The 19,554-nt window shown below is 43.3% G+C and overlaps 1 protein-coding gene across 10 annotated transcripts in view; it reads left to right on the top strand.

Moving 5' to 3' along the window:
- Window positions 1-19,554, top strand: part of kalrna (kalirin RhoGEF kinase a) — a 980,827-nt gene that overhangs the window by 372,659 nt on the left and 588,614 nt on the right. For all 10 annotated transcript variants that reach the window (XM_068035342.1, XM_068035333.1, XM_068035338.1 and 7 more), the window contains exons 2-3: window positions 6,220-6,294; window positions 7,444-7,558. In XM_068035342.1, the coding sequence (XP_067891443.1) occupies window positions 6,220-6,294; window positions 7,444-7,558 (190 nt within the window). The remainder of the gene's footprint in view (window positions 1-6,219; window positions 6,295-7,443; window positions 7,559-19,554) is intronic.

The following is a 19,554-nucleotide window of genomic DNA, read 5'->3' on the forward strand; positions in this document are numbered from 1 at the left end:
AGGTGCATCATCACATGCAGATTGCTCTCCCTCAGTCTCTGAACCAGCCATGTGTCAAACTCTGTGCTGGTGCTTGGGAGTGATGGAACACATGATGGTGCTTCCTCAAAAGGACTGCTCCTCTCAGGTGTCTTCGTTGGGGGGCTGTGGCTGTTGGGAAGGACATAGTGGAAAGAGAAATGGGAGAAGAGTTGGTATGGCATTGGGAGTCTTTGCAGTTGCAGAACACATGCATCACAATGCAATTTGATGCAGTCAAGCTGGGTAAATGTACATTTTTCCATTTCAGTGAAAACCTTAGCCTCAAAATAATTGATGTGCACAACTCTGGCAGGCTCACACATTTCTTCCTACTTACCCCTGGACCATGACCCCACCACCGAACATCAAGCTACTGTCCACAGAACTGTCACTGCTCTCATCTCCTCTGGAGATGTTCCCTCTACAGCTTCCAACCTCATAGTCCCGCAACCCCGGACAACCCGCTTCTACCTCCTTCCCAAAATCCACAAACAGGACTGTCCCGGCAGACCCATTGTTTCAGCCTGTTCCTGCCCCACTGAACTTATTTCTTCCTATCTTGACTCTATCTTTTCTCCCCTGGTCCAGTCTCTTCCCACCTACTTCCATGACTCTTCTGACACTGTGCGTCATTTTGACAATTTCCAGTTTCCTGGCCCCAACCGCCTCCTCTTCACTATGGACGTCCAATCTGTCTACACCTCCATCCCCCACCAGGACAGTTTGAGGTCTCTCCACTTCTTCCTTGAACAGAGGCCCAACCAGTCCCCATCCACCACCACCCTCCTCCGCCTGGCTGAACTTGTTCTCACATTAAACAACTTCTCCTTCAACTCCACTCACTTCAAGTAAAAGGTGTTGCTATGGGTACCCGCATGGGTCCTAGTTATGCCTGTCTTTTTGTGGGATATGTCGAACATGCCTTGTTCCAGTCTTACTCAGGCCCCCTCCCCAACTCTTTTTCCAGTACATTGATGACTATATCAGTGCCATTTTCTGCTCCCGCCCAGAACTAGAAATCTTTATCAACTTTGCTTCTAATTTCCACCCTTCTCTCACCTTTACATGGTCCATCTCCGACACTTCTCTTCCCTTCCTCGACTTCTCTGTCTCCATCTCTGGGGATGGCTGTCTACTAATATTCATTATAAGCCCACTGACTCCCACAGCTACCTCGACTACATTTCTTCACACCCTGCCTCCTGTTAGCACTCCATTCCATTCTCACAGTTTCTCCGTCTCTGACGCATCTGCTCTGATGATGCTGCCTTCCACGACAGTGCTTCTGATATGTCTTCCTTTTTCCTCAACCGAGGATCCCCCCCCCCCCCACCACTGTGGTTGACAGAGCCCTCAACCGTGTCTGGCCCATTTCCTGCACCTCTACCCTCACCCCTTCACCTCTCTCCTAGAACTGCAACAGGGTTCCCGTTGCCCTTACTTTCCACTCCACCAGCCTCCAGATCCAAATGATCATCCTCCACCACTTCCGCCACATCCAGCATGATGCCACTACCAAACTCATCTTCCCCTGTCAGCATTCCGAAGGGATCATTTCCTCCGTGACACACTCGTCCACTCCTCCATTACCCCCACCACTTCGTCTCCTTCCCACAGCACCTTCCCCTGCAATCGCAGGAGGTGTTATACCTGCCCATTTACCTCCTCTCTCCTCACTTTCCCAAACACACCTTTCAGGTGAAGCAGCGATTTACTTGTACTTCTTTCAATGTAGTATACTGTATTCGATGCTCACAATGTGGTCTCCTCTACATTGGGGAGACCAAACTCAGATTGAGTGACCACTTTGCGGAACTCAGTCCGTAAGCATGACCCTGAGCTTCTGGATGCTGGCCATTTCAACAACCACCCTGCTCTCATGCTCACATCTTTGTCCTGGGATTGCTGCAGTGTTCCAGCGAACATCAATGCAAGCTCGAGGAACAGCATCTCATTTACCGATTAGGCACGCTACAGCCTGCCGGACTGAACATTGAATTCAATAATTTCAGAGCATGATGGGGCCCCCCCCCCCTTTTTATGTTTAGTTATTTTTTTCTTTTTATCTTTTTTCTTTTTTATTTGATTATTTTATTTTAGTTTTTTTAGTTTGGTTAGTTTGTTTCTACTGTGCCTACCCACTGTTCCTGTTTTTTAAAAAATTAATGTTTGTGCTTGGAGTGCTTTGTGCTTTACAGTCAATTTACACCCTCTCTGTACTAACGCTTAGTCTTTCAGCACACTATTAACATACTGTGTGCCTTTGTTCTATGACCTTCTGGTCAGTTATTCTCTGTGACCATGTCCTATCAACAGCGCTTTTGTTATCTCTTGCCCCACCCCCCACTTTACTTGCTTAAAACCTTTTACATTTCTAATATTTGTCAGTTCTGAAGAAGGGTCACTGACCTGAAACGTTAACTCTGCTTCTCTCTCCACAGATGCTGCCAGACCTGCTGAGTATTTCCGGCATTTCTTGTTTTTATTTCACATATTTCTATGGTTTGCAGCTCCAGCTTGCCCAATGTTATGAGGTCAGAGCTAGGCCATTCAAGAATGATATCAGGATTGTGGAAGTATTGAATTCTCTCCCCCCAAGGATCTGTCGAGGCTAGGTCAATTGAATATGTTAAAACTAATGTTGATAGATTTTTGTTAGATAAGGCAATTATGAAGGGATATGGAACTGATCAGGCAAATGGAGTTGAGATCCAGATCAGCCATGATCTAGTTGAATGGAGGAACAGGTTTGAGGGGCTGAGTGGCCTATACTTGTTCCTAGGTTCCTAAAAAAATCAAATATACAAGCAGCAAAATTAGTAGGGAATATGTAGCCTTGAAACTGTGAAGAAAATTAGTTCTTCTGAAAGTGTAAACAAGATTCTAGGAAAGTTGAAGACAGCAAAAAGATTAATATACTTAATTCCACAGCATTCTTGCACACTCCTGCAACTGGACTAGATTAGTTGTACCCACAAATACAGCTGGGAGTTTTTTTTATGAGCCTTGTACTCTTTATGGTGACAAAATTACACTTCATACATGTATATATATATATTTATATATGTGTCCATAAAAAATACATAATTCTGCTTTAGTTTTACTTGCCAAATAGGTTTAAAGAGTGAAAATGAGTATCAGCCATGGCTCAGTTGGTCGCACTCACCTCTGAGCTTCCAGGTTCAAGTCCCACTCCAGCTCTTGAGCACAAAAATCAAGAGCTTTATTATGAGAGGTGCTGTCTTTTGGATGAAGTGTTAAACTGAGGTCTCATCTGCCTGCTTGGTTGGATATCAAAGATCCCATGGCACTATTTTGAAGCAGAGTAGGGGAGTTATCCCTGGTGTCCTGGCCATTATTTATCCCTCATTCAGCATTAAGAAACAGATTAAATGTTCATTATCACTTTGGTGTTTCTGGGAACTTGCTGCGTGCAAGCTGGCTGCTGCATTTCCTACATTACAACCGTGACTACACTTCAAAAGTACATTATTGGCTGTAAAGCGCTTTGAGATGTCTGGTGGTCGTGAAAAGCGCTATATAAATGTAAGTCTTTTTTTCTTTCTTTCAACTGTGTATCACCCAGTTATGGAGGAGATCCAGACCCAGTTCCAGTGCTTTTTGTAATTTTGTTTTGTTTCAAAAGAGAAAACTCCTTTTCCACAATCGTTTGAAAAGTTATGGAAAAATACATTTTTAATGCAGGTTGCACCTTGAAATCCAGATATGCCAGCAATAGAGCTGCCAGATAGTTCCACAAAAATTATTTAAATAGGTATAGTTTTTCAATTAATGTGACTGTTTTCAGACGTTTAGTGATTCATTGGATATATTAACATCTTTTACAAGTTCCAGTCACGGAGAAACAGAGTCCAAGCATTTCCTCTCAAGCAAAACAATTAGGAGGAAGTGTTTAGCATGTGTGGATAACTTTATAGGGTAAATGCAATAGCATTTGCAAACTATGGGCAAGTGCCATGGGATCAGACATCGTGCAATCAGAAATCTGATGATCAAACTTCCAGGAGTACATCCAACCAGGGTTGACAACCATAATTTGGATGCATTCTCCATTACTATTTAAAACAGAGTAATATGATTGGAATGAAAACCTTTACGAATGTGAATACCATTTGCGAGTCAATGATTTTTATTTAAAAGCCCTTAGTGGCTCTCTGATATTGTACTGCATTAATTGCTTAATGAGAGAGTTGCAAACTTAAGCTAGCATTCACAATTTACACAAAATATGTATGAGTGTTCTATCGCCGTAGATGAGATTTATATTTCTCGGCTGACATTATGGAGTGCATTGAGAAAATCATCAGTTATAATGGTAATTGTTTGTTGTTAATGAAAGAAACACTAATATAAAACCTTCGGTTCAAAAATTTTTTGATGATGCATAAGATGAATTGTATAAATTTTATTTTAAAATCTGAGTATTTTCAAAGCATAACATATTCTGGGAGTTTGGATGATTCCACAAACCATCCAAGCCTCATTCATATGATTCATGGCAACATTTGCTCTCCACCCCTACTAAATATTTTACAGACTTGTGAGACAATCAAAACCATTATCTTGGTCCTTATTTTACATATTCAAATTTGGTGAATTAAAAAGTTGCTTTTACATTTGAGTTGAACTATAAAGTTTTTTTGCATGAATAATGGTTGACATAATTGACAAAAATATGATTCAAACATTCAACAATTTTGGTTTGAAAGCCAAATTTGCACATGGTTAATGAATTTGAATTGAATATGGATGATTTTGCCCTCCACAAACTTGTGAATTGTGCCCACGTCCTGCATATGATTGCCAGGATGTTTACATTGAATTCTGCTGTTGGTATAAAAGAGACCCCGCTGCAAGTAGATTTCATATTGAGACATATTCAGCAGCAGAAATATGTAAATTGTTAGCAGATTCAGTTCAGAAAGAAATAAATGTATTGCTATGTTGTTACAATGGTAAAGTATCTTGCTAGAAGTAATTGTTCGCTTATGGTGGAAGGTTTAATAATGCAATTGTGGATGACATGGAATCATTGAGTACATTTGGTACGATAAATAAAAATGAAAACAACATTTAAATGTCTTTCCTTCATTTGATGTAATGTTTGCTGTGGTTTGAATATACCACTGAAGTTTTTTTTCTGTTTTGGAATGAGATGTTAAAAACTTTCTGAGATTAAAATGGATATTAAAGATCCAATGGTACTATTCAGCAGCAGGTTCTCCTTGTATCCTGGCCAACATCCCTGTCTCAACCAATACCTCCAAAACAGCGAAACTACTCATTAGCCTCATTGTAGCATCTTGGCTGTGTATGAAATGGCTGTCATTGTTTTCTAAATAAATCACTGCATTCAAAGTGATTCACTGTATAAGAAGTACTTAGAGACATTTGTGGGGGACCTGATAAGGGGTTATGTAAATGCTAGTCTTTCATTTTAAGTTTACATTTGAATTTTGGAGGCAGAAATTCAAGAGCACTTCCAAGGTGTTAATTTTCTTGCTTTGTTTAAGAATTGAGTAGAATGCTCCTGTGTAGGTTACTGTATCTGTTTAGTTTAAATGAGATAAGTACTGTTGGAGAAGTAAGGACCTCTTATGTAGCGACTAGGCTTTGTTTTGAATAGATTTCCAATGACACAGAACAATCCTTAGTTAAGAGCTTCTCTGCAAACCCCAGGAGACTAACATGTCATCCAACTGGAAGTAAAATGGGCATAGTCTGCTGAAGGAGATGCTTGTGGAAAGTGTTCACCAGCTGCTTATAGATTTTTTTTAATACAATTTCTTTACAGAGGTTGGTTGAAAGCTGTATTTGTCTTTTCATTGGTGGGTTTTATTGCAACCATTAAAAGCACAAAAATGGGTCTTGATCAGTCTGAAAAAAAATGGCCTGCAATCAATAGTGTCTAGCAAAAGAGTTCTCAATGATCACCTTTCTGATGTTATTATGTGTTCATATCTAGCTGTATAAAATATCAGTCTCCTGGGTCCTGTGGAGGACCATTCAAGTATGGATTACTCTGCACTCAAGGTAGTCTATTAAACAGGAAGTCTGTGGGATGCACAGGGGGTTTAATTGGTCTTATCAATAGATTTCACCTAGATTAGTTATCTCCTTCAGTGACTACACTTTGAAGATTATCAAAATAAATAAATATAAATGTTTGTTTTGCAGGACCTTTCAGAAATGATGGATTAAAAGTATCTGATGTGATGCCTATAATGAAGGAAAAAGTTGCCTTTGTATCAGGTAGGTATAATGTTAAATTAACAGCATTTACAATTATGGACCTTCAGAGAAATTGAGGTCAGGCTTGTCTGATAATTTAGCTCTTTTACACAGTGACTAGTTAAGCTATACAAACCAAGAAGGTCTCGGGTTTGATTCAGTCCATTGAAGAAACTGATTTCAGCTGGGTGGCAGTCGGAGTGATAGAATTTGCATCAGTGCCTGTGGAGGAAGGAGAATTGTCCAGAATGCTCACTCCTGACTGCTATCTAGCAAGCCCTGCTAAGAATGTAAACATCAGATGAGGTCATGATTGGCCTCAGTTATAATGCTACTTCTAACTTAATAACTTGCCAGTGCTCACTGACAAGAGTGCAGTGTCAGTGATGTTTGGCACATTTGTAACTGTACCTCTGAAAGGGTGAATACTTTCAGGAAAGTAGGGAAGAAAATTAAAAAAAGAAAATTTCAAATATCTCATGCAAAAATGCTTATAGTTTAGATATTATTTCTCCCTTTTTCTATACAAAAGGACATAAAGTGGATTGAAGACTTACCACCAACATAGCATGCAAATTGCACTTTCATTCATCAGTGTATTGCTGCTGAGAACCAACCCAGCTGTCTTCAGTGCACCTAAATTACATATTCATCATAGTCCCAGCATTTATAGCACCTTCTAGAGGTAGATCGCCTCCCGGGAGGTGGGGGGAGGGGGGGAATCCAGTGCTATATGAACAGCTGATATGGCTAAGGCAGCCATTTTATGTCAGCAATGGGCTGAATTATCGGTCCTGCCGATGTCGGGAATGGAGGCAGACGGGGCCTGAAAATTACAATGCTTCCCGTTCTGCTGGCTTCCTGACCTTGAATGCCATGCACGGTCAGGGCTGGGAAGGCTGCTTGCCTCCACGAGGCAGACAGGCAATTAGGCTTGTAATGAGCCTTGTTGAGCAGGTATTAAGGAGGCCGACTGGGATTTCCCAGTCTGTTCAGCCTGACATCTCTGTAGAGCAGAGTAACAAGGGGAGATCTAAGACAGACCCCAATATTTCTGAAGTCCAATCTACAAAATTAAACTTGGGGGAAAAAAAGTGAATTCTTATTCAATGGTAGAACTATGCTGAGTTATTTAGGGCTTACATATTGAAAAATATAATTTCATTGCAGGAGGACGTGATAAAAGAGGTGGGCCGATCCTAACTTTCCCAGCTCGGAGTAATCATGATAGAATAAAACAAGATGACCTCCGACAACTTGTCACGTATTTAGCAAGCGTGCCCAGGTAGAGTACCAACATTGTGTTTGAAACATTTTAGTGACAAACCTATTGGAATTTGTTCTTCAACAAAAAAACAATAATCGTCCTGCATTTCGAGCAGAAAATATTATTCAGATATGTTTGGAATTCAATGCAGGTTTTCCCAGCTTGAATAGAACTAGCAGCAGAACTTGTATGTTTTTATAGGCCATTTTTATGATGTTCATGTCCACAAACCTATTTTGAACAAATTACTCACATATACGTTATGTCAGTCGGCACACTGTTTTGCCACATTTGCACTGCTGTTATGCATATGGTATATTATTTACAAGTGCAGTTGGGCAGTTTGGGCCTTGCATTTACCCTCAGCTAATTTTCATTTGCTAATGTGTTTAAATTTTGTGACCATGCCCAAATTAATTCAGATCTTATCTGTGTGGAACAGGGAAAAGAATACTTTCTGAGGAATGAGGATTCATAAAAATGAGACAAATAGGAATGGAGGGGAGGTGGGTAGTGGTTGCGGGGGGGCAGGTTGGTGGGGGGCAGGTTGGATTTTTTTCAAACGTATACTTTAGTCACAAAATTTGTAAAAGTACATAACAGTTCAAATTTGACATTACGTGAGATTAGTTTCTTACAATACAGTACATGAGGTGCCTCACTACACTTGCCTTTACTGTTTATATTTACAATGTACATTTACATTTCATGTCAAAAATTCACTAGTGCATTCAGCCTGAGGGGTTTTACTTGGTTTCCAGCCCCTCAGTATATTATAGCGGGAGGGCCTTACACAGTAACCTTTCCCCATTGAGCCTTTACGGTGACTGCTCTAAGCTTTAGTGCATCCCTTGACATGTAGTCCTGGCCCTTGAAATGTGCCAGTCTGCAACACTCGATCTTTGCACTGGAAGATCAGCAAGTTTCAGGCAGAATAAAGTGTGTCTCTCACTGAGTTGATGGTCTTCCAGCAGCAATTGATGTCTATCTCAGTGTGCATCCCTGGGAACAGCCCGTAGAGCACAGAGCCCTGTGTTATGGAGTTGCTCAGGATGAACCTGGACAAATACCACTGCATCTCTTTCCAGACACGCTTTGCCAAGGGACATTCCAGAAGGAGTTGGAGGCCGGTCTCTTCCCCACCGCAGCCGCCTCGAGGGAAGCATGTGGAAGGGATGAGACTCTGGGCGTGCAGGAAGGATCTGATGGGCAGGGCACTTCTCACCGCCAGCCAAGCTACTTCTTGGTGCTTGTTTGAAGGTCCTGGGATCAGGCATTCTGCCAAATGAGTTTGACAGTCTGCTCGGGAACTATCTGACAGAATCCACCATCTCCTTTTCCTGCAGGGCCTCAGTGACGTTACGTATGGAAAACTGCCTGATGGACTTTTCCATGAAGAATAAGTGGTACAGCACAGTGCTACTGATTGGAACATGGCCAGCCCCATACTTCGTAACACCGGGGGCAGATAGAAACTCAGCATGTAGTGACACTTGGTGTTTGTGTACTGGGGCTTTAAGCACAGCTTGATGCATCTACAGCGAAAGGTGGCCATCAGGATGAGCGTGATGTGGGGTACGTTTTTTCCCCCTTTATCTAGAGGTTTGAACATCGTGTCCCTGTGGACAGGGTCCACTCTCGATCTTCAGATAAAGCGGAAGATGGGTGAAGCCACATAGCAGGAGTGGGGTATGGGCCAGACCTGCACCACGTAGACAACAGTGAGAGTGCCTTGCACCTGATGACCAGGTTCTTACCTGCCATGGAGAGGGAGCGTCACTCCCACATGACCAGTTTCTGTTTCATCATCACTGCTTGTTCCTTTCAGTTTTTGGCACATGCCCCAACCCCTCCGCACCATATCCCCAGCGCCTTCAGGTAGTCTGACCTGATGGTAAAGGGGACAAAGGATTGGTCATCCCAGTTCCCAAAGAACATAGCCTCATTCTTGCTGTGATTTACTTTGTCTCCCGAGGTTCTGCTCATCAGCCTGTGAACTGACAACGGATCCGAGCAGAAGACGACGACGTCGTCCATGTAGAAGAAGACTTTGACCTGAGTGTCTCCACTACCTGGGATTGTCATCCCGCTTGTGCTCACATCCTTCCTGAGTGACTCAGCAAAAGATTTGATACGGCAAACAAACAAGACAGGGGAGAGAGGACAGCCCTGTCTGACTCCAAATTTGATCAGAAAACTTTCCGATTTCCACCCATTGATTGAAAATATTTTTTGCAAAAATATACTTTGTTCATAAAAATCTGTAAAAAAAAAATTACAGAACAGTTCGAACAGTTCCAAGTTGGCATTCCAGAAAGTGCAAAAGAAATCAGTTTCCTTCAATACAGAACGTGAGTTGCCTCACCACCCTACCATTTTACCTGCAATGTAACATAGAAACATAGAAAATAGGAGCAGGAGTAGGCCATTTGGCCCGCTTTCCTCCCATATCCTTTGATCCCTTTCGCCCCAAGAGCTATATCTAACTCCTTCTTGAAAACATACAATGTTTTGACCTCAACTGCTTTCTGTGATAGCGAATTCCACAGGCTCACTACTCTCTAGGTGAAGTAATTTCTCCTCATCTCAGTCCTGTAAGGTTTACCCCGTATCATCCTTAGACTATGACCCCTGGTTCTGGACTCCCCCATCATCGGGAACATTCTTCCTGCATCTACCCTGTCAAGTCCTGTTAGAATTTTATAGGTTTCTATGAGATCCCCCCTCACTCTTCTGAACTCCAGCGAATATAATCCTAACCGACGCAATCTCTCCTCATACCTCAGTCCCGCCATCCCAGGAATCAGTCTGGTAAACCTTCGCTGCACTCCCTCTATAGCAAAAACATCCTTCCTCAGATAAGGTGACCAAAACTGCACACAATATTCCAGGTCTGGCCTCACCAAGGCCCTGTATAATTGCAGCAAGACATCCCTGCTCCTGTATTCGAATCCTCTCGCTATGAAGGCCAATATACCATTTGCCTTTTTTTACTGCCAGTTGCACCTGCATGCTTACCTTCAGCGACTGGTGTACAAAAACACCCAGGTCTCGTTGCATATTCCCCTCTCTCAGTTTATAGCCGTTCAGATAACCTGCCTTTCTGTTTTTGCTACCAAATTGGATAACCTCACATTTATCCACATTATACTGCATCTGCCATGCATTAGCCCACTGACTCATCTTATCCAAATCACCCTGAAGCCTCTCTGCATCCTCCTCATAATGCACCTTCCCACCCAGTTTTGTGCCATCTGCAAATTTGGAGATATTACATTTAGTTCCCTCATCTAAATCATTAATATATATTGTGAAAAGCTGGGGTCCTAGCACCGATCCCTGCGGTACCCCACTAGTCACTGCCTGCCATTCAGAAAAAGACCCGTTTATTCCTACTCTTTGTTTCCTGTCTGCCAACCAATTTTCTATCCATCGCAATACACTACCACCAATCCCATAGGCTTTAATTTTACACGCTAATCTCTTATGTGGGACTTTGTCGAAAGCCTTGTGAAAGTCCAAATAAACCGCATCCACTGGCTCCCCCTCATCAACTCTACTAGTTACATCCTCAAAGAATTCTAGCAGATTTGTCCAGCATGATTTCCCTTTCATAAATCCATGCTGACTCTGTCCGATTCTACCACTGTTCCCCAAGTGCTCTAAGATCTTTGATAATGGACTCTAGAATTTTCCCGACTACCGACGTCAGGCTGACTGGTCTTTGCTATTCATGTCAGGGTGGCGCAGTGGTTAGCACCGCAGCCTCACAGCTCCAGTGACCCGGGTTCGATTCTCGGTACTGCCTGTGCGGAGTTTGCAAGTTCTCCCTGTGGCCGCGTGGGTTTTCGCCGGGTGCTCCGGTTTCCTCCAACAGCCAAAGATTTGCAGGTGATAGGTAAGTTGACTGTTGTAAATTGCCCCTAGTGTAGGTAGGTGGTAGGTAATATGGGATTACTGCAGGATTAGTATAAATGGGTGGGTGTTGGTCGGCACAGACTCGGTGGGCCGAAGGGCCTGTTTCAGTGCTGTATCTCTAAATAAAAAAAAATAAATAAAAAATTCCCTGTTTTCTGTCTACCTCCCTTTTTAAATTAACATTTTAAATTAACATTTAACATTAGCTACCCTCCAATCTGTAGGAACTGTTTCAGAGTCTATAGAATCTTGGAAGATGACCACCAATGCATCCACTATTTCTAGGGCCACTTCCTTAAGTACTCTGGGATGCAGATTATCAGGCCCTGGAGATTTATCAGCCTTCAATCCCATCAATTTCCCCAACACCATTTCTCTACTAATACTGATTTCCTTCAGTTCCTCCCTCTCACTAAACCCTGTGTTCCCCAACATTTCTGGTATGATATTTTTGTCCTCCTTTGTGAAGACAGAACCAAAGGATGTATTTAGTTGGTCAGCCATTTCTTTGTTCCCCATAATAAATTCCCTTGTTTCTGACTGTAAGGGACCTACATTTGTCTTCACCAATCTTCATCCCTTCACATACCCATAGAAAGTTTTATAGTCAGTTTTTATGTTCCCCGCAAGCTTACTCTCATACTCTGTTTCCCCTTCTTAAGCAATCCCTTGGTCCTCCTTTGCTGAATTTTAAACTGCTCCCAATCCTCAGGTCTGTTGTTTTTTCTGGAGAATTTGTATGCCTCTTCCTTGGATCTAATGCTATCTCTAATTTCCCTTGTAAACCATGGTTTGACTACCTTTCCCATTTTACTTTTGCACCAAACAGAAATAAACAATTGTTGCAGTTCATCTGCATTTACATTACCCAGCAAAACCATATTTTGGTGCATACAGCCCGAGGGGTTTTACACAGGTTCCAGCCCCTCAGTTCACTATGACGGGAGGACCCTTACACAGTGGCCTTTCCCCATTGAACCTTTGCGGCAGCTACCCCAAGCTTTAGTGCATCTCTCAGCACGTAGTCCTGGATCTTGGAATGTGCCAGGCTGTAACACTTGGTCATGAACAACTCTTTGCTCTGGAAGACCAGCAAGTTTTGGGCAGACCAAAGGGCATCTTTCACCGAATTGATGGTCCTCCAGCAGCAGTTGATGTTTATCTTGGTGTGCGTCCCTGGGAACAGCCCGTAGAGCACATACTCCTGTGTTACAGAGCTGCTTGGGATGAACCTCAACAAAAACCACTGCATCTCTTTCCACACCTGCTTTGCAAAGACACATTCCAGAAGGAGGTGGGCAACTGTTCCTTCCCCACAACACCACTTTGGCAGTCTTCTTGGGGAACCATCCGACAGGATCCACCATCTCCTTTTCCCGTAGTGCCTTGAAGACGTTCCATGCAGACCACTCCTGATGGATCAGTGGTCAAAGGTGTTTTCCCGCAGAAACTTTCCCACGAAGGATAGGTGGTATGGCACGGTCCAACTGGATGGAGCGTTCTGCGGCAATGTGACCAGACCCATCCTTGGCAGCACCAGGGACAGATAGAACCTCAGCACGTAGTGACACGTGGTGTTTGCGTACTGGGGCTCTACGCACAACTTGATGCAGCCGCACACGAAGGTGGTCATCAGGATGAGGGCGACGTTGGATACATTTTTCCCACCCTTATCCAGAGGTATGAACATCATGTTCCTCTGGACCCGGTCCATTTTGGATGTCCAGATAAAGCGGAAAATGGCACGGGTGACTGCCACGGCGCAGGAGTGGGGTATGGGTCAGACCTGTGCCACATATAGCAACAACATGAGAGCCTCGCACCTGATGACCAGGTTCTTACCCACAATGGAGAGAGATTGCTGTTCCCACATGCTCAGTTTATGGTGTACCCTGGCTACTCGCTCCTTCCAGGTTTTGGCGCATGCCCCAGCCCTTCCGAACCATATCTCCAGCACCTTCAGGTAGTCTGACCTGACGGTGAAAGGGACAAAGGATCGGTTGGCCCAGTTTCCAAAAAACCTGGCCTCACTCTTGCCGTGGATTTCTTTGGCTCCCAAGGCCAGCTCGAACTGGTCACAGATGCTCATCAGTCTGCGAACGGACAGCGTATCCGAGCAGAAGACGGCGACGTCGTCCATGTACAGGGAGGTTTTTACCTGAGTGCCTCCGCTGCCTGGGATTGTCACCCCTCTTATGCCCACATCTTTCCTAATGGACTCAGCAAAAGGTTCGATACAGCAAACAAACAAGACAGGGGAGAGAGGACAGCCCTGTCTGACTCCACATTGGGTCAGGAAACTTTCTGATTCCCACCCATTGACTGAGACTGCACTACTGATGTTTGTGTAGAGCAGTTTGATACAAATGTAGATTCCCTCCCCAAACCCCACTTTGGAGAGCACGTCCATCATGTAGGTGTGCAATATCCTGTCAAAAGCCTTCTCATGGTCCAAGCTGATGAGGCAGGTGTCCACCCTCCTGTCCCGTAAATAGGCGATCGTATCCCTGAGTAGTGCGAGACTATCAGAGATCTTCCTGCCGGGTACAGTACAGGTCTGGTCAGGGTGTATCACCAACTCCAGAGTAGACTTGACCCGACTGCCGATGACTTTGGACAGAATCTTGTCGTCTACATTAAACAGTAAGATGGGCTGCCAATTTCTGATTTCCGCCCTCTCCCCCTTCCGCTTGCAGATGAGGGTGATGATGCCGTTCCTCATGGATTCTGACATGCTGCCAGCCAGAATCATACTCTCATCTACTTCCTGCAGGTCTGGGCCGACCCAGTCCCACAGAGCCAAATACAACTCGACCGGTAAGACGTAGCTTCCGGGAGTTTTATTCGTCTCGAAGGACCTGATGGCGTTTGTCAACTCATCCAGAGTTCGCGGTTTGTCCAGTCTCTCCCTCATGTTGTCATCTAAGACCTCCGTGATAGATGACAGGAAGGACTGGGAAGCCGTGCTGTCCGTGGGCTTCCCATTGTACAGCCCAGCATAAAAGGATTTGCTAATCCTTCGTATGTCGGACTGCGAAGACGTTACCAAGCCATCCTTTTCCTTCAGACTGCTGATCACAGAGCTCTCTGTGTGCCTTTTGGAAGAAGAAATGCGAGCATGTCTCATCCTGCTCAACGGAGCGGACTCTGGACCAGAAGATGATCTTGGAGGCCTCTGTGGCAAAGAGCGAGGCCTGCAGGCTCTTCACCTCTTGGAGATCCTCCTTGACCTCGACCCCGCTCGACTGCAGCTGGAGCAGATTTTGCATTCTTTTCTGGAGTCGGGACATTTCCCTCTCTCCCTCTCTCTTGCCCTCTGAACACCTTTGAAGATAAAGAACCTCTGATGTTCTCCTTGATCGCCTCTCACCAGTGCACCGGAGACTCAAAGAGGGGTTACAGGGTTCTCCAACCTTTGTAACCCCTTTTGACTTCCTCAACGTTCTCTGGGGTTAGCAGTGTAGCATTAAGCTTCCACGTCCCCCTGCCAACCCACTGGTTGTCCTGTAAGTGACAGTCGGCCAGTGGTCAGAGAAGAACACCGGCTTGATGTTGGTGGATCTAACCATGAAAGCACGGGACACAAACAGGTAGTCAATCCTGGAATGGGCAGACCTATCCGGTCTTGACCAGGTGTATCTGTGCTGCGCTCTGTCTGCAGGGTTGTTGAAGATGTCATGCAACTTGACATCTTTTACTGTTTCCATCAGGAATCTGGACGTAGCGTCCAGTTTGCTATCGTCACTGCTGGATCATCCAGCTGTGTTAATGATGCAGTTGAGCTGCTGGAAGACAGTCAGTCACTCACTGTATTGAGCCGGGGCGTACACGTTGATCAACCGGAGTGGAGCATTGTTGTACATTACATCTGCTACGAGGCTGCGGCCGTCTTCCACCTCCTTAACTTCGGAGATGATGAGGTTGCCTCTCAGCAGCAGAATACCCAGGCTGGAGGAACGGGAATCATTATCCTCTGACCAGATCGATGGCCCATGGGACCACCATCGCGTCCATTGCCTGTAGGTGCTGAGGTGTGGTATTCCACACTCCTGCAGAAACAGCAGGTCAGCTTTGACCTTGGTGAGCTAGTCCAAGGTTTAAACACATCGTGTAGTGGATTTAATGCTACGCACGTTAATCGAAGCAATCTTTATACCCATTTTAAAGTTGGTTGTTGCTTCCCACATCAGTTGTCCTTGCTAGTCCCAGTCCTTGGGTATGTTCCTGCATACCCATAGTGTACGCAAGCTGTTTCACATTCGTTGGGCTCAGAAACCCCTCCTGGTTTCTCATGGGGGTTTGTTCCGATAGGTTGACATCGGGTGGGGGGGGTCTTGTAGGCCTTGGTGGGGTATGGCAGCACAGCTGCTAGGACTCCAGCACCTTCTCCAAGTGCCTATTCTTCAGTGAGGTACAGCAGACTAGTCAATCAGTAGGGTTGAGGGGGTGAGATGAAAAAGGGGGGAATTACAGATCCCACACACATGTGTACTTTCCAGTAGGGACACTGGATAGTGACTGATTGGAAATCCTAACTAACTTTCTGTCCATCTTAGTTTCAGGGGTAGGGGTTAATCATGATGTTCGAGGCTAGAGAATTAACTAACTCCACGTTGATTAGGATTGAACCTGGAACTTTCTAGCCTATGTGATTCTATAAGAAATGCTGCATATAATAAGTAATCCACAGTGATGGGCAGTGGGGATGGAGAGAGCACACTCATATTAACTCTTTCAATTACCAGTCTTATTAGAACCAGACACCAATAGATATATTATGCATAATATTAAGTGAAATAAAGAATAACCAGATTGTACAAAGAAACATTTTAACTTTGGAATCTCTCCCAATCTGACCATAGGTGTATCCCATTGTCTAGCTGATTAAATTCAGGATAGAGTTGTAGACAAGAACATACATATGCTCCTTCACTCTGTGTCTCATTAACAAAAATAGACATAACTGTTAGAAAGAACGTATTTGTGGATTTCTGGTGAAATCAGACTGTAAAAACTTCCACAAGTATATAAAATGGAAGAGAGTAGCTAAAGTAAATGTGGGCCCCTTAGAGGATAAGACTGGGGAATTAATAATGGGAAACAAGGAAATGGCAGAGACTTTGAAGAAATATTTTGTATCTGTCTTCAATGTGGAAGACACTAAAAGCATCCCAATAATAGTAGAAAATCAGGGGGGCAAAAAGGAGGCAGGAACTTAAAACAATCATTATCACTAGAGAAAATGCACTGGGCAAACTTATGGGACTAAAGACTGTCAAGTCCCCTGGACCTGATGGCTTGCATCTTAGGGTCTTCAAAGAAATGGCTGCAGTGATAGTGGATGCATTGGTTGTAATCTTCCAAACTTTCCTAGGTTCTGGAAAGGTGCCAAAGGATTGGAAAACCACAAATGGAATGCTCCTTTCAAGAAGGATGGAGATAGAAAGCAGGAAACTAGGCCAGTTAGCTTAAAATCTGTCATTGGAAAAATGCCAAAATCCATTATTAAGGAAGGAGTGGCAGGATATTTAGAAAATCAATAAAATCAAGCAGAGTCAACATGGTTTTATGAAACAGAAATTGTGTTTGGAAAATTTATTAGAGTTCTTTGAGGATTTAATGAGCTGAGTGGATAAAGGGAAACCAGCAGATGTAGGGTATTTGGATTTCCAAAAGGCATTTGATACGGTACCACATAAAAGGTTACTGATGTGCAAGATGTGTTGAGGGTAATATATTAGCATAGATAGAGGATCCGCTAACTAACCGCAAACAAGAGTTCAGATAAATGGGTCACTTTCAGGTCGGTAAACTGTAACTAGTGTAGTGCCAAGGGATCAGTGCTCAACTATTTATAATCTATATTAATGACTTGGATGAAGAGTACATTGAAGCCAAATTTGCCGACGATATGAAGATAGGTGGGAAAGCAATTTGTGGAGAGGACACAAAGAGTCTGCAAAGGAATAAAAATATGTTATGTAAGTGGGTAAAAATATGGCAGATGGAATATAATATGGGAACATTTTAGGTTGTCCACTTTGGTAGGAAGAACAGAAAAGCAAAATATTATTTAAATTGCGAGAGAGAGGAAGAATGCTGCGGTACTGAGGGATCTGGTTGTCCTCATCCATGAAACACAAAAAGTTAGCATGCAGGTACAGTAAGTAATTAGGAAGGCAAATAGAATGTTGGCCTTTATTGCAAAGGGAATGGAGTATAAAAGTAGGGAAGTCTTCCTCCAACTGTACAGAGCATTGGTCAAACCATACCTAGAATCGTGTAGAGTTTTAATCTCCTTATCTAAGGAGGGATATACTAGCATTGGAAGCAGTTCAGAGTAGGTTCACTAGGTTGATTTTTGGGGTGAAGGGTTTGTCTTATGAGCAAAGGTTGAGCAGGTTGGACCTATACTTATTGGTGTTTAGAAAAATAAAAGGTGATCTTATTGAAATCTATAAGATTCTAAGGGGGCTTGAGAGGCTAGCTGTTGAGAGGATGTTTGCCCTTGTGGGAGAATCTAGAACTGGCGGGCATAGTGTCAGAATAAGGGGTCGCCCATTTAAGATGGAGATGAGGAGGAATTTCTTCTCTCAGAGGGTTGTGAATCTTTCTCAACCCAGAGAACTGTGGAGGCTGAGTCATTGAATATATTCAAGACTGAGAGGGACAGATTCTTGAACTATAGGGAAGTCAAGGTGTATGCGGAACAGGCAGGAAAGTGGAGTTGAGGCCAAGATGAGATCAGCTTTGATCTTATTGAATGACTGTGCAGGCTCGAGGGGCCATATGGCTTACTCTTTTTCCTATTTCTTATGTTCTTATGAACTTGACAGTGAGTTACCCATGGTTGAATAGCTTGCTAAGATTCACTGCTTGGTTTTCCAAATGAATAACGGCCACTTGAACAATGTAGCAGAGAGATACCTTCGGAACTGCAACCAAGGAAAGTGGCCAATTTAAGAAGAAAGAGAAAAAAAGAGGAAAATGTTTGGTGGGGAGTGGCAAGGGAAAAGAGGTGGAATAAGATGTGGGAACAAAAATGATCTAGTTGTATGTTTTGTTCAGGCCTGCAAGCACTGCAGACGATATTATTGATCAAAGGTGATGACTAATTCATCATCTTGACAAAGTAACGTGATCCGTACCTTCAAACCAATAGTCGTTAGTTAAATAGCTCTCATTAATTACAGGTGTATTTCACAAAAGTTCATTTCTCTGTGACCTGTTAAGTGAAGGTATGAGATAAAGCTGAGCCTGTAGTGTCTAACAGTAGAACAGCAGGATTTATACTGATCAATGACATAAATCATCCTTTGTGCTATTGTTCTGGAAATACTGAAGGTATCACATGCTTCTTTTGAAGTTTGACATGTAAATTACAGATCATTAAGTCAATGTTATGTCGGTGATATTGGAATGACTGACATTTGGCTAATGTTTTGCCATACTATTCTATAGTTATACTACACTATACTACAGATAGAGTGAAATTGTCCCCACTGGCGGAAGGATCAAGAACCAGAGGACACCTATTTAAGGTGATTGGCAAAAGAACTAAAGGCCACATGAGGAAAAACCATTTTACACAGCGAGTAGTTCGGATCTGGAATACACTGTTAAGAGAGTATGGAGATCTAATTGTGGCTTTCAGTTAAGCACCTAAAGAGAAAAACATTGCAGGGCTATGGGGAAAGGGCGGAGGAGTGGGATTAGCTGAGTTGCTCTTGCAGAGTCGGCATAGACACAATTGGCTGAATGGCCTCCTTCTGTACTGTAACCATTCTATGATTGTTAAATGTAATTATAGTCCAGTTTTATGTAAGTTGTAACTTATCACAAAATAACACACATTTTGTGGATAGGTACAGAATTTAAATGCAGAAGTGTACACAATTATCCATTTTCATTTCATGTTTGGCAAGTTTTCATTGAGAAAGAGAAGCTTTCTTCATGTTGCTGATTAAATAGATTAGCTGTCAGTAGAAATCTGGGATATGTGTTTCTGTACAGTATTGTTCCTGTGTGGCAGTCAGAGACATTCACATGCTCTGATCACTGACAAGCAGCTACTGTGTACAGTTTTAAGATTCAGT

The sequence above is a fragment of the Heterodontus francisci genome, chromosome 7, assembly GCF_036365525.1.
Source record: "Heterodontus francisci isolate sHetFra1 chromosome 7, sHetFra1.hap1, whole genome shotgun sequence".
Lineage (NCBI taxonomy): Eukaryota > Metazoa > Chordata > Chondrichthyes > Heterodontiformes > Heterodontidae > Heterodontus > Heterodontus francisci.